Below are 16,710 nucleotides of genomic sequence, written 5' to 3'. Positions count from 1 at the left end.
ACGTCGCGTGTTCTCGTTAGCGGCGCGGCCGCTGCATTCCACTGGTCACGGCCTCGCCCCCCCGCCCGGGCGCCGCCATCGCGGTTTGCGCCTTCGCTGCTTTCTTGTCGCTCGCTTTCCACTCTGTTATACTTTGTACAGCACACTCAAAACTCAACAATACACGATTTGGAGGCGGGGCGCTTTTCTAATCATGGTGCCACATTCTCGTTCATTACCAGATCATAAACAAATACTCCTTTATTGTGTTCTGTCGAGAACCATCGGGTAATTAACTGATATTCGTGGTTGTCTTGTGTAACAACAGCCATAACAGTGGCTTCTTATTTCGACAGAATTTAGAACGATCCCGTTTAATAAGATTATTATAAAACACTAGCAGTGAATGAAACGTGAACACCCTGAGGTAATAAAATGCTTTAAGGATGCTATATGGAACCGAAGGATCCTATAGTACTAGACTGTCTTCGACGATCGAGTCAGTAGTTTGTATAGCTTAACAAAAGTACAACGCTGTCCTTCTCGGACAATAGTAACAGGACTCCGCGGCTGCAGACATCCGCAGTAATAGCTTCGTTGAGGATAAAAGCCTGCGCCGATGCAGATATCGACAGATGTATCTGCTGATCATCTTGACTAAAACAAGCCATCAGTTAATAGGACACATCCTGCAGCATCTAGAAAAGGTCAGTTCGTTAGAGCAGGGAAGTGTGTGTCTTTGGAAGGGGGTGGGAGTTAAAATTTGTAGAGGGAGGCTAAGTGTTGATTACAGTAAGAAGTACTTATGAGAGATGAAGAGGTTTGCACAGAATAGACTAGTGTAGACAGCTGCATCACAGAATTCTTCGGACAGATCATAAAAGGAACATCTGCGGATATCCATATGAATTATTACGCTGTGGTTAAAAGTCAAGGGCAGTGTCAGTAATATGATCTTCGTCCATTTACATTTCATGCTATCGATAGTATTAATAATTATACATCACTATTACTACCCACTTGGAATGCAGTATCACTGTAATGGCTTCAACGCTTTGTGTCCTTCAAAGGATAAATGCGTTATTGACGTCCGCAAAGCCGCAGCACAAATGCACGTGCATCCTGTTTTCATCGTATTATCAATTGCCTTAAGCCTCAGCCATTAGTGTTTCCTTTGCGTGAACAAGTGTCGCATATATAACTACCGAAAGATGCCAGAAAACTATGCGATGGCGCTTTTGGGATATTGCACCCACAGGAATCTTCGTTTCACGGCCTAACTGCTTGCTGTTCGTGTATGCAAACGTCTCCAACAACGGTCGATATGAAATCAGTGACTATCAACTAGTCCTCTTAAATGTATTCAAAGCACATAAACCAATGCTTATTACTGTGAGACGTATAACGCGTCAAGATACTGTAGCATTGTGGCGAATTAACGTACACTTAAGTGTACTAATGGCTTCCAGTAGTATGCAACGTATGACAATCTGGCAATAGACTTCATGTTGCAAAACTGTTTCGCAGAAATTTCGCAATTTCCACATTTTTGAGGAGGAAGTTATAGTTATAACTTTGGTCAACAAAATATGAAGACGACTTAAAACCGCCGAACGCAAGTCGAAGGCATTACGTGGCCGCGGAAACTAACAGATGGAACCAACAAACCGACAATACCTTCGCGCGACCGTTTCTTAACGTGCTGAAAGTTAAGATTCCTACGGAAGTAAATTAAAAGTCAAATTAATGTGAGCACCAGTCGAAAGCCTCAGTAAACACCTTTGCTGCGCGGACTGCTGCGAGACGCAGGAAAAGAGTCAATGAGGTTGTGACGATACCGATAGGCATGTGGGGCCAAGCTGACTCCAGTGCCACGACCAGATACGCTAGGTTTCACGATTGATGATCCACAGCGCGTAGCAGCCCGACCAAGGTGGTCGCACAGATTAGCGACTGGGTTTTAATACGGGGAGTTTGGTAACCAGGACAGTACGGTAAATTCATCCTGGTGTTCTTCGAACTACGCACGTTCTCTGCGAGCTGTAAGTCACTTTCATTGCCCTGCTGGTAGATGTCATCGTGCTGAGGTACAACAAACTGCATGTAGTGGGGCGAGCAAGGTCCCCACGGATAGACGCACACTTGTGTTGATCTATTGTACCTTCCAGAATGACTAGATCACGCAGAAAATGGCACGGATACATTTCCACACCATAACGCACCCTCCTTGTTTCACTTCGTACTCGCAACGGCCATCTGTCTGATGAAGCATAAAACGCGATTCATCTGAAAAGGCCACGTGTCGCCAAACAGTGGAAGTCAGTTGCGGAACTGGAGAGCTAATTCCAGCTCTGGTTGCCAATGAACAGCGGTCAGCATGGGTGCATGAACCATGCACCTGCTGCGGAGGCCCTCTCAGCAAAGTTGCCTGAACGGTCGTTGAGAAGACGCTGTTGGTAGCTCCTTGGTTTATCTGGGCGGCCAGTTGTTCAACAGTTGCACGTCTTTTCGCCCGTACGCATCTCCGCAGCCGGCCTTCACTCCTGTCATCAAAACCCAGGGTGCACCATAGTTGCCTCGGCGCCGGCTTTGGTAGCGCCTTTGTGCTATGTATGGTATCCTTTAACCACAATGAGCGCGAAAAGTTCACGAAGTAGGCCGTTTCGGGAATTCTTTCAGCCTTGGCCCTAAAGCCAGTGATCACCTCCTTTTGGACGCCAGATATATCGTTTCGTTTCCTCACTGCGACAACGAATGCACTGTTCCCACATCCTCTCGTCACCTCTCCCCCTCCTCCCCACATACGCCTTACATACCCACCACTGTTAGTGCTGCCACCTGCTGCTTGTGAGAGGTTATTGCACGTCGGCGTCGAACATAGGCGGTGGTCACATTACTGCGGCTGGACCGTGTATGAACAGTGCAGGCGACTACTACCAGTATGGAAGGAAGAAGGAAGGGAAACTAGAGTTTAACGTTCGATCATTTTTTTTTTCAAAGCTGCTATATCAGCATTTGCATGAAGTGATTTTAGGAAACCACAGAAAATGTAAATGTGGATGGCGGCTGGGGATTTGAACCGTCGTCCTACCGAAACGCGAGTCAATGTCCTAACCACCGCGCCACCTCGCTCGGTAGCAGTAAGGTACAGTTCTGTTCTAGTCTGTGCACGCTTTTCAGCTTAAAGCAGTTGGACACCGTCACAACTACGCGTCTTTGAAACCCGTTTCGTATCTCCAATCAAAAGGATTCCTATACCAACGGGACGTCATAGGATGTCCCACATAACTTATACGCCATTAAGCAGATCTCTTTTAATGGTACTGGTTTCTGAAGTTCATGAATTATGTTTGAGATTTTTGTAAATTCCTTTCCCTAGAAAATTTTTATATAAATATTAAACTGAAAGTAGGTCACACTACCGTAGCAAAAGTGTGCAGAGGACGTACAAAATAGATTACTCGTTTCTGAAAATGGCGTCCATGTGACAATGAAACGTAAACGGAAAACGATCAATGCTCAGCGCAAAGCGCCATAGACGCCACCCAGCTAACAAGTACACAAATAACAAAACTGCCACGTAATTTACACCACTGCCTCTATAATTCGATAACAGTAAAATGTACAACAGCGAAGTTTTATGATAAAATACTACATTTCAAAAAGTCACCATCACTACCTTCCCAAATGAACGTAAAATCAAATGTAGACTCATTCTTCCATCGCGAATTCAGTGGAAGGAATGTTGTTACCGCGACCGCTGCGCGATGCGTGAGTCGTGGCTGAAAAAGCCAGCTGACGCGACGGCCGTTCTCATTACAGCGGCGGACATCCATTCCGGCAGAGGATGCAGAGGTTGCGCCGGCCCGCCAGCGGGCTATAAATGTGCCACAAGCCAGCGGGAGTAAGGAGGTCCGGAATGCAATCTTGCCGGGTGGCGCTCTCTGCCCTACATAAGAGCAGCGGCTACGTCGTTTCTTCTTGCAGTCGGGACAAACCAGCAGCCAAAGAAATGTCTGCTTACCTTTCCTCCTTATTACACACCCAGAACTGCCTCGTTCCTGCAAGAGAGAGAGAGAGCATCTAGTTAGTAATAATGTCGCCGCACTGTAGTATAGAAAACACCAATAAGAAAATTCGCAGTGCATATACATCATCCCCGCCGTTCTTCACGAAGTATCACATTAAACGATCCTTCTGAAAAGAGTACTCCAGTATTAATGTATAAGACACAAAAATGAATAAAATAATCGAATTATTATTGTTCCTTATGCTTAAGCACTGATTCGCTGCAAAACAGAACAACAAGAATAAGTACTATACCACTGTGTCCTATTTAACAGCAAACATTATAAATATATGATAGCGCTAAAATGAATACCACACATTTACTTTTCATAAAGAATGGTGGTAAAAACCAATTTCTTCTCTTAAAATATTAACTAAAATCCGCGAAGGGAAAATTGGGATGTGAAGGTCTTCCGGTTTTTAATTTCATTTCACACGCACTCTTCTCTGCACTACATTTTCAAGCCGCACAAACAAGCCTATAATATTCACCAATACATTTGTTATTCCAAATTTCCCGCGCTTGACACTTCTGCTTTTCTAGAGACATGAAATCTGCAGGAACATTTTTTCCCTAAAGCATTCACGTTACATAGATTATGTACAGAACTGCCACACTGCAATGCCGGAGTGTCTTGACAGCTACACACCGTAATTTACCGTCGTTCGGCAATGTCCTTCAGACGTAGATAAACGACAATCACTTAGTGGAGCTGACGGATTAGTTAATTCGTTATGGCGTTACTGCAAACAGAATACAGTATTTAATTCATCACCTTCAATTTTAGTAAACCTTGATTTCAGTTTAAATCTGTAACGGCTTCTGTGCAGAATTCGCTACTTTCTTCTACTTGCAGAAAAGTGACCTGCTTCGTGTGTCTTTCTCGCAACATCATTTTGCCTCTTGCATTCCTTATTTCATTGCAGTTAAGTTGCTGCATCTAATTCCTCAAGTGGTAACCTATTATTAATGTCAGTGCCTTACTATACATGATTATTTGTATCTTTCATTTAGCTAATAGTGTGTGCTTCCTAAACTGTCTGGTGGCCTCTTTATTTCATTAACATGGTTTGTTCGTAAACAGTGTTTTAGATAGGCCAACGTTCTGCTTGGTCTAGGAATACGAATACATATATCACCTTAAAAACGTTTTCAACAAAAAGAGTTTCATGATACTGACGGACATTTAATATTGAAATAGATTTCGAATTCATTCATGAATAGCAGTCACATTCTCCATCCGTATTAAAAGTTCGCACCCATGAGAATGAGTCAGGAATACATCGCCCTTTCAGTCGTTTAATTGTTTTGAATTTCAGTCTTGTGTATACAACACTAAGCTCGAAGTAATGGCACTATTGCTATGTAACTGCAAGCACAAAAATTCTGTTACATTGCTACAGATTGACTGCGGAGTTGCAAAAAAACTACTAATCACACGTCTTTATCAACAAGATACGAAACCATGTCAAACGGCAATACAAAGGACAACAACAGAACTATGAGCTACATTCCGTCTCGTTATCACCACATAGTAGAGGCTTAGTACGGACTGAGAAGACCGGTACACCAGCTCAAATGGAGCAGTAGCGTGCGGGCCCGCTAGGCGAAGGGAAACCCTGCGCGCCGCGCTCAACATTCCGGTCGGAGCGGCTGTGGCAGCCCTGAAAGGCAGCCGGAGGAAGATTCCGCATACCTGCACGCTCCGGCTGTAAGCAGCCAGGAATTCAGGTGGGCCTCCCGAGACACGCGACTCTCAGCCGTCCTGCCTCGGCGGCAAGGGTCAGTGTCCCTCGCGCCGCAAGCCAGCCGGCCGGGATCGCAGGAATGCGGCGCCTCGCCGCCGACGAGCAGGTCTCTTCTCTTCCCTTCCCTTCCCCCGCCACACTCGTCACCGATGCACTAGCTGGCTGCACTCGAGCATTTGTTCTGACTGAGGCACGGCCATCACTCTGTCCCTTTAAAGATGTCCTGACATTAATCTGCAATGACCAGTAAGTTATAATTTCTACACAACGTCTATAAAGCGGAATCGTACAAACGCTCAAATGCTGCGCTGTCAATGGATACGATTTGCAGCACATATTAATACACCACATGAACATCAACCAAAGTAAAACAAGGTGAACGAAATGTAGTGGTCAAGGCTTGACTACAGCAAGCAGGCTCAAATGGATGTGGGATGCAGTAGTTATACAGAGATAAAGAGACTTGCAGAGGACACACTAACGTAAAGATCTTCAACAAACCATTCGAACTTAAGACCACAACAACACATTAATCGTCAACAGCATATACCATGATTTCAGTTTTCTACATTTCTTTCAGTCGTCAACTTAATAGCACTGAAACGGATGTGCATTTGTTTCTATTAAGACAGAATATTATCGCTGTCTTCTCATGATAATGCTACACTTTATAAACAGTTCAAAAACCCAAAAACACTATTTTTACAATACGTCTACAACCAAGTAAGGGGCACCTCCACATCTGTTGATGGAAAATAATTGACAAAAACAATGTAAGTGTGTCTTCAAATAACGTTCATTTGATGGTATGGTGTATTACCCCGCTCTCCAAAAGTCGTAAAATAATTACTGAGCAAATACCATTACCAGAGCTGATTACCAGCGTAACAGAGCAAATACAATTACCAGAGCTGGTTATCAGCGTAACATTTATTAACTAACGCTATTTAAATTCGCGTAATAATAGGTGCAGGTGTAACCTATTAAAACCCAAGGCCATGACCCACACAACTGCTTCCTGAAGGTATTCTCAAACATAATTTATGAAACTCTGAAAGCGCGTAATCTAAGTCTTCGACAGATTTTCAAGTGTTGTGGCATCAAGTTCCTTTGTTTTCAAAATATGACTGCATTAAAAAAAAACAACAATTTATTCTTGTCTATAGAACTAATGAAGTAATTAATAATACTGAACGGACAGTCTGAAACACTAGTCAACAGATCTGTTGTTGCAAAACTCACTGCAAGTACACAACAACATTGTGGTAAACCTGATCAATATCTTTACAATTTTGAATCAAGGTAAAAACGCTGTTGTTTTGCAACTGAGAAAGGTCACTCAACATGAAATGGTTTACCACATGTAAAGTGCAAATGAACAAATGAGGCTTAAAATCACACAAAGTCCTTTCAGATTGACTGTATCGCAATTACCCTTCCCGTGTATTCTATTGCTCTCATATATTTACATACAGTGCCAATAGCATGTCCTTAAGAGGTGACCCGGAATTTCTGCGGACAGGGTGTTTGCGCGACGGATTGGAAGGAGGTCAGCGCGGTGAGTCACAGTACGGACTCAAAGGCAGATGTTCCGGGCACGGCCAGCACCACGTCTGTCCTACCAGACGTACTCCGCTCGCTTCCTTGCGCTTTGATTTTTTAAATGTAGGAATTAAAAAGAAGCCACAACATCGTTAATGCAATGTATTGCAGCTGCTCGACCCAACTGCCTTTTCTAAAAATTACATGTGTCTACTGTTAATGCAACCACAATGCGAAAATATAAACGACTTCGACTATTCCGAAACTCGCCTTTTGCGTTCCCCACGCCCACAATAGGAATTACTAACTACAATCAGTAGATAGATATTCGTATTCACACCAGAAACGTAGCAACTCATCTGCATATTGGGTAACACAATGCTTTACTACTGAAAATTTATCATAAAGGGAATATCATAACAATTTCAAGAGGTTATACAGAACCATCACCATGCAGTATCTCCATCACAACAAAAGTGTTATTTGCGACTGTCGCCGCTTCACTGTTGCAAGTCGCTTCCTCTTTCAATTTAACCACTCTTTCCTGGTGTCTACTCGCCACCACTGCCTCTTGGGCACCTTCCTTCCAAATTGTGGGCGGGTTCCCTTTCTTCTCCCTTGTGGAGCCCCTTTCTTCTCCCTTGTGAAGCCCCTTTCAAAATTCCTTTCTGTCATGTATCACCACGTACAAATTGCATATCTTCCTCAACAATCGAAGGATACGAAAAGTATTTCTTTTCAATTCGAAACTCCCCTGCCCCTCCGATGAACGGCAAACGGTTCGCCCACTAGAATCTCTTCGATAAAAGTTCGATCTGAAAGCACAACAGCTACTGCATTCCATCATTACACCCCTCTAACGGTGTATTGGACCACCGCACATTTCTCCCGTGCCGCCACACGAGAACCTACTGTTCATCGCGACTTTTGATGCCGTCAGGTGGGGTTACGGGCACGTGACGCGGTAAAGAGAGCATAGGAGAGTGGTAAAAGAACAGTAAAACTACCACTAGACGCTAAGTGGCTGAACGTGAGGTTCAAAGGCTTGTCTGCTCTGTAAAGTACGATAAAGGTGATCTGTGGCATCTCTGCCGAAAGAGCGGAATGCTGGGGCACGCACAAGTGTTTCGGAGCACACTGTTCATGGTACATTGTTGAACATAGAACTCCGCAGCAGACGAGCCCTAATTGTTCTTATGTTCACCCGACGACATCGACAATTACGACTGCAGTGGGCACAGGCTATAAGGATTCGACCGTGGATCACTGGAAACTTGTCGGCTCTTCAGATAATCATGTTTCTTGCTACACCAGATCGATGCCGTCTTCACAAACACCGTCATCGTGGCGAACGGTGGTTCCAAACATGTACTGCGCCAATGGCGCTGGCTGATGGGCGCAATATTATGGTGTGGAAAACATTCTCCTGCGCTTGCATGGGATCTGTGGTAGCTGCGGACCATCTGCATCCCTTCATAATTGATGGTTCCCTGACGGCAATGTCATCTTTCAGCAGTACAACTGTCCGTGTCTCGAAGCCAGAATCGTGCTACAGTTGTTTGAAGAGCATGGTAGTGCAATCTGGACACCAAATTCGTCTGTGAATCTGATGGACCCCTTCTGGATCGCTATCGGGTGATCTCACTACGTACAGGAATCAGCGGCCTGTTAATATTTACAGGAATTACATGACTTGTGTGTAGACATCCGGTGTCACATACCCCCACAAACAAATTGTAGAATCAATGGCACGGAGAGGTGCTCAATTGTGTTCCAAAGATGGACCAACAAGCCATTAAGCAGGTGGTCATAATTTTTTGACCTGCATCTCTAGCGAACTTCGCCCTGCAGTTCCACTTTCATGCAGCTCAATGTTTATGTAGTTGTAACTGCTAAATTATTTCTCGTACTGTGATATAATTTTGCACATTCATCCTTTGGTATATGTGTGTACTGTCTGCGAAATGTGTAGTGAATAGAGTTAGTAGTAAAGAAGCAATAAATTTAAATGTGATTCATGATGCGGTAGTTTTTCAGGCATTTCAGAGTTTATGCTGTATTTCCTGAACTAGCATCGAACAATTATATAATTTTCCTGGTGCATTCAGTGGTATATGTGAGTATTGCCTAAAAATGTCACGAATAAAGTTAGCAGTAAAGACGGAATAAATTAAAACGTCATGCTTCATGCGGCAGTTTTACTGCAAGAAGAGCGAAAATGTAGTAAGTGACGAACTTTTTTCCTTTCATCATTTCGTGGGGCATGTCAATGAGAAAAAAATTTCTTACATATTTGAAATTGTATGCGAAGTTTCTTGCAAATCACAACGTGCTCTAATTCTCAAATATGGGATGACTTACGTAAGGGTATTCCCGCGTCTCGGGCTTACCTTTACTAACAGCACAGGAGCGCCTGCAGCGCATCTCCTGGGCACCTGCCCATATCGACTGGACCCTAGACGACTGGCAAACCGTGGTCTGGTCAGAAGAGTCCTGATTTCAGTTGGTAAGAGCTGATGGCACGGTATAGCGTGGCACAGACCCCATGAAGCCGTGGACCCAAGTTTTCAACAAGGCACCGCGTAAGCTGGTGGTGGCTGCATTGGTGTGGGCTGTGTTCACATGGAATAGACTGGATCCTCTGGTCCAATTGAACCGATCACGGACTGGAAATGGTTATGTTTTGCTACGTGGAGCCCGTTTGCAGCTATTCACGGACTTCATGTCCCCAAACATGTCACTGGGCCACAGCTGTTCGCTACTGATATGATGGACATTCTGGACAGTTCGAGCGAATGATTTGGCCACCCACATCACTCGACATGGATCCCATCCAACATTAATGTGACATAACCGAGAGGTCAGTTCGTGCAGAAAATCCTGCACTGGCAACACTTTCGCAATTATGAACGACTCTAGAGACAGCATGGTTCAATATTTCTGCAGGGAACTTCAAATGACTTGTTGAGTCCATGCCACATCGAGTTGGTGAACTACGCCAGGCGAAAGTAGGACCGACACGATATTGAGATGTATCCCATGACTTGTCACCTCAGTGTACACACATACATACGTACGTACATATATACATTTTTATAATATGTATAGATTTGATGATTTTGTTTCTATTCTGTGGCATTAGATCAGCGGAAGTCTGGAGTGAATGGACCCCTATAAGAATGTTGGACACTGACTTGTCGTGATTCTGGATTTAGGTGTCAGATAAATTTATGAACATGGCAGACCTTCGTGTATGTAACAATTATGCCAGTGACCTGGTTCTGAGGGTATCTGAAGAGAAGATGTGAAGTAGGCAATCTAACCACCCTCCTGATGAAAACATAATACGTCAGTTAATACGCCACTAAGCTTTCTGCCACTGCTATTTCAGTTTCCAGCAAACTTTAATAATGAATTCTGTGCTATCTTGCGACTCGGAGTGAGAACTGTAACTTTCTGCCATTGGAAAGAATGCAACAAGCTATATCAGTGAGATTGAAGGGCAGAGACCGTTTAAATTAACGAAAATATAGAGTCAAAAAACTGTTTAAACACTTGTTACTCTAGTAATGCCATTTAACGTGTCTCACCGTGGGGATGGGAGTATGCGACAAAAGAGACGCCGCGCGGCTGACAGCTGCGAGCGGGGCGGCCGAGTGGAAGGTGGCGCCCCGGCGCGCCGGGGTGTGGGCACAGGAATTAGACCAGCCGGAGCGCCGACAATAACAAGTGTTGACACATTTTGCCCCAGCGCGCCGGTAGCCCAGGAATGCACCTCGGCTGCTGGCAACACTGCACGGCCAACCAGACCCTGCGACGCCGGCCGACATGGTCATCATCAGCAGTGCCGACGCAACAATGAAATGCTCTGACCGCACAACTCGAGTGTGCGCCTACCACGTGCAAAATTCTATTAGTAGTCGCACATTACGATTGTTGATGTCTGAGCGTATAGGTCCACGGGGCTCCGTTGCAGTTCACAAACTAAACGAAATACGGCCTGAAAGCAAAACTGCTCTCGTGTCAAAGTATGAGCTAGTTACCAAATTGCACTTAACTGCTTTTTTTTTTCGTTCCCCAGCCATCATCCGTATTGAAATAGGGTCAGAGTATGTTTAAATTGTTAGTTGACGGTGCAGCTGTACGGAAAAGTCATTTGCAAATAACAGTACTCAATGTTTCCACTTTATTTATAGAATGGTAGTTCCATTATAATATCGATGAAAGTATGACTACATCAATAAACAACAGAAAGAACTCTACAGAACACGCTCACAAAATTATTGTTAGCTCTTGAGCCAGTCATGTCATTTTAAATACCAAAGAGTTATATTAGGATGCGATGTGAAATGGGACGAAATCTTGAACTGACTTGAAGTGAAGACAAAAAGAAGACATATTCGCTGGAAGGATTGTAGGAAAAATGTGCACTGGTTGACGAAGTATCACACAAAGCACTCGGGCGATCTACTCTTTATTACTGTACCAGAAGAGTTACCAGACGTCCGGAAATTCCCGGACATACCAAACATTATAACCACTTGTCCGGCGACTGAGGTGAATTTCTGACAAGTCTCTAATGTCCTAAATTTTCAGAAAAAAGTAGAGATCATCAGAAAATGAACTGGCAAAATACTGTATAAATGAATTAGTGCTCATTAACTGCAACTCGCTATGGCACCGGCTATAGTCATAGAGCATATTCATCCGTTAGTAACACCACAAGAGAGAAGTGGCAACGCAGCATTTGCACTCCGAGGCGAGGTGAAGCGATGATTTACTCTCTTCTGTTTGCATTATGGTTTTCGAAGAATAAGGTAGTAGCAAGTTAACTGTTAATTCATAGTGCTTTTGTTAAAAGCTGAAATGCCGAAACGAAAACACAAATCAATAATGCATTGTCATTGAAAGTATATTTCAAGACACCAAGAAGCGAATACCATGCAGAAATGTCTTATTTGTCCTCCATCAACTTACGTTCTTGTTGCGCACAAAGATAAGAGGTTTTTCAGTGTGTTTGACTTGGACCAGCATATTGTATGGCGATTATTTAAAGATATTTAATTTGTAATTGCCAGTTTCGGTAGATTATCATTATTTTAGTACGATGAACTTTTCTCTTGGAGGTATGCAATATTTCGAGACATGGATAAATCACGTGTTTAATTTTCGGACCTCAAATGTCTTTGTTGGTTCAACTTAAATGATAAGGCATGCACGGGTGATGTACAGAAAAAATGGTTCAAATGGCTCTGAGCACTATGGGACTTAACATCTGAGGTCATCAGTCCCCTAGAACTTAGAACTACTTAAACCTAACTAACCTAAGGACATCACACACATCCACGCCCGAGGCAGGATTCGAACCTGCGACCGTAGTGGTCACGCGGTTCCAGACTGAAGCGCCTAGAACCGCTCGGCCACATCGGCCGGCCGATGTACAGAAGCGTGTTCAGTTCTTGAGTGATAAAGGAATTGTAATAAATGATAAAGTTTTGCGATGAGGTATCAATATGAACTAATTTTTGCAAATTAGAAAATTGTCCTGTAGTGATAAGTGGGTTACATATTTAAGTGGTATTGAAGCAAGGATGAGAATTCCACTCAAAACTGCTGAAACTAGTGAGGTACTTTTCTTGCTATTCTTGCACAGAACGCTAATTCTGAAGGAGTATTCTCACTAATAACAGTACAGCGGACAGAAGAAAGCAACATATATACTGATTCAGTCAAAGTATTGTTTTTGTGGTGCTTGATTTTTAGAAACTACAGTTGTGACGAATTTCCTGATTGTATTTCAAACTATCTAGATGTTTTGCGTAAGATTAGTTATTCAGAGAAATATGTGTGAATGCTGTTGAACACATTTAACATTGTAAGTGTCAGGATGTTAAGAAAATATAAATGTATATGGCTGACGGTACACATACGGTCCAATGACATTAATGTGACCACCGACGTCAACGTGCAATAACCTCTCACAGACGGTGGCGGCACTAGCAATGGATGGTATACAGTATAAGGCATCTCGGGAGGTGTAGTCGTTATCGTAGTGTGGAACCGGTGCGATTTAATCAACGTCAAAAAGCATCGGCTTTCGGGCGGGAGTGGAAGTATTTCCTAAGTTTGTATACTGTTCGTGTTCCGCCGTGGTTGTATTATACTGTGCTTGGCAAAATGACGCTATCCAAAACCAGCAACGAGGCAACTGTGGTGCACCACGGGCCATAGATTACACGCTTGAACGACGACTGTGGAGATGTGTACGAGCGAATAGGCATGCAACTGTTGAGCAACTGACCACTCAGTTGAACGAAGGGGCTACCAACAGTTTCTCTTCAACGACCGTTCAGTGAAAGTTGCTGCATATGGATCCCCGCAATAAGCGACTGGTTCATGCACCCATGCTGGCTCCTGTTCATCGGCGAATTAGCCCGCCTATACCGCAACCGAACGTCCAAAGTGGCGATAGGTGGCCTTTTCAGATGAATCACGCTTTATGCTTCACCGGACATATGGCCGTTGGCGTGTACGGCGTTAAACGTCGGAAAATAAACATCCTGCAACAATCGCCAGAAGCGCCCATGCCGGAGGAGGGAGCATTATGGCTTGCAGAATGTTTTCGTGGCATTCCCTATGCAGTGAGATTACTGTAAACAAAAAACACATCGATTTTTATATACTGTTGTATAAACTGTGGAAGTCCAAATAGCTTCACGGGCATGTTGTCTAGTTGTTAAAACAGCAAATCAGAGTCTGATCAGCTTCAAGCGCGCAGGTAAACACACGTGCCGGCCGAAGCGCCTGACCCCCAGGTTCAATAATACGTCCAGCTCCTCCAATACAAATACAAATTCAGCGCTACCTGCGATAACACGGAAGGGAAGTGCACTCGAATTGATGACAGGTACTCTTCGTCATATTCAAAGCGATGGCTTTTCTGGATCGCTATATTTGGTTGGACTTCGAGTATGTAAGATAAGGATGTAACACATAATCTACATAGGCTGTACTGCCATTAAAAGCCTCCTTACTCTTCTGAAAAAGATCCAAATATGAGCGATGGCACTCTCAGATACGTCTGTTGTACTACCCTGCTTTCCAATGAGTCGCATACTGCGTTATACACATGCAAAACCTATGTCGTCTCCTGCTGATGTAACATTACGCACGCTTAACAGCAACAGAGTTACAGACATCTACCTAGCTACCTCTACCACTTCCTCTCTCCATGATGACGAAGAGATCTAGTCGTGGCACGGTCAACATTACTCACTGAAAGCATCGGAGAGCCATCCTGATTTGATCCATGACCACAGGCCACAATTATTAGTCAAAACTGAACCGAAGTCGCGTAGTCTTTGATTGATGGCGTCGCAGATGAGAGAAACAGACTCGAAATCAGATAAGCTTGTGAGGAAAGGGTGTTTCTTAACTCATTTTCACAGTTCGGGAGTGATGAGATGGACTACCATCTTTACCAAAGTACAAATACCACTTGGTGTGCTGTAGGCGAACAAGCAGATGCATATGATAGTAGGTTTCTACACTGTTCACCACTAAGAGATGACGCGGCAGAGGTACCAGTGCCCAATCTTATTTCGTGTAAACATTACCTATACTACAATACCCAAACCACCTGTCCCTACGGTACCCTATTGGCGAAACGTATGTGCCATCTCGTGTGGTTCTCTACGCAGTCTATTTTTCCCTTTCGGCGTGTACCATTATCTACCGTGAGTCATCAGTCCAGGCGATCTTTCGAGAGTATAGCATGGGTGTTCCTGTTCTCATGCTAATTCCAGTGTCCTTTAAGCACGTGTGGAAGAGGCTTCTGTACCCTACAGTAATGGGTTCATTCCGAATGGTATGGTTGTCCACCAGTTATTCAGCACTCTATTCACTGCACCAGGAACCATGATCCAGTCGCGACAACAAATGTTGCGCCTCTTGCACGTCCAGTAATATATCGTCACGCCAACAGCCAGGAAATACCTGACGGCAAACCACTCACGCGACGATATATTCCATTCAGGTATTCTCTGTCAACATACCACAGTAAGAAGTCACATTTTTACTACTGATCACGTAACTTACATTACTATGTGACAACAGTGATGAAATATGGATTTTAAATTTTTAGCGCCATTGCTTTATGGGCTTGCAGGCTATCTTAATACTTTATGATACCTGATGGTCGAATCATGACTTATTTCAAGTAACAATGGTCATTTAGTCTATGCTTATGGGTGCGTATTACTTGTTTCCGTGTCGTTCAGCCACAGCATAATCCGCACAATGTTTCCACGTTGACCCTCGAAAGTACCCTGTTGTGGACAGGAGGGTATCTATCGATCTCGTGTTCTCTGTTATTGGTAGCTAAGAAATTCGTGAATTATTATTCCATTACTCACAGGAGCGTCGTATAAAGTTTGACTGTATCCACTTCACATATACACAGAAATGTAGTTCACTGCGATACTCATTAAGTTCGACAGCCCTCTTCTGCATATAAGCAAAGAATGTTTCATTTAAAGAAAAGTGACGCGTTATTTGGTAAATGGTCTTGATAATAACAAGCCCATATGGATAGTCAGCCAGACAACCGCAGACCAGTACAACACGGTAGGAGACAGTGAAAGATTCATTAAAATTGGCCGCTTTTATCTGCGTAATGCTTTTGATAAATCAGCTGTAACACCGTGAAATCCAAATGGAAAGAAAAAGTAAAAAGAACTACGTAAGATTTAAGTAACTGTGACTCGAAATAAAGGTCAGTTACCTTTTATGACAGCATCTCTTAGTCTTTCAGCTGTTGTGTCTCGTCACTACTACGTGAAAAATGCGACTATACGTCTACATCCATTTTCTCGGCATTTAACACAGCAGGCAGCTGTCTGAAGCAGTGTGGAAATGTGCTTCCGACAGAGAAAAGTAGATAAAAATGTTTTGCAACTTACAACGACAACTTGCAGAATGTGGAAGCAGAGGACTAAGGGCAGAAAGAGGGAAAAAAAAACAAAAACAAAAAATACTAAAGAGAGCGGTTCGCTGAATGAGAGTGGCGCCTGCTTACCGCGTGGCCTACATAACGGGCGAACTACCGTTATGCCGTGAATGAGTCTGGGCCGATCGGTCTGCTGGTCGCCAGGTATGTGTGTTCGTGTCCCAGTCGATAAACTCTACAAGACTTTCTGTGCAGGCTCCTCGCAATGCATATGCGGTATATTACTGGGCGAGTCGAATCTGTAATACAGTGCGAAATACCAACCTTCCGCGAAAACTGTGCGCTAAGAGGAATGTAGCGACACGCTAAACATCAGACAAAGGACAACCTACCATGAAGTTTTCGCACAATATTTGCTGTTTGTA

The 16,710-nt window shown here is 43.8% G+C and overlaps 1 protein-coding gene across 1 annotated transcript in view; it reads right to left on the bottom strand.

The window, feature by feature from the left end:
• Window positions 1-3,617: 3,617 nt before the first annotated feature.
• LOC126474459 (uncharacterized) overlaps window positions 3,618-16,710 on the bottom strand; it is a 310,463-nt gene continuing 297,370 nt past the window's right edge. The window contains exon 5 of the mRNA XM_050101932.1: window positions 3,618-4,040. Within this exon, the coding sequence (XP_049957889.1) occupies window positions 3,618-4,040 (423 nt within the window). The remainder of the gene's footprint in view (window positions 4,041-16,710) is intronic.

Source organism: Schistocerca serialis, chromosome 4 (assembly GCF_023864345.2).
Source record: "Schistocerca serialis cubense isolate TAMUIC-IGC-003099 chromosome 4, iqSchSeri2.2, whole genome shotgun sequence".
Classification (NCBI taxonomy): domain Eukaryota; kingdom Metazoa; phylum Arthropoda; class Insecta; order Orthoptera; family Acrididae; genus Schistocerca; species Schistocerca serialis.
Note: the sequence above shows the minus strand (reverse complement) of the source record. Positions and strands in the feature narration are given on the sequence as shown.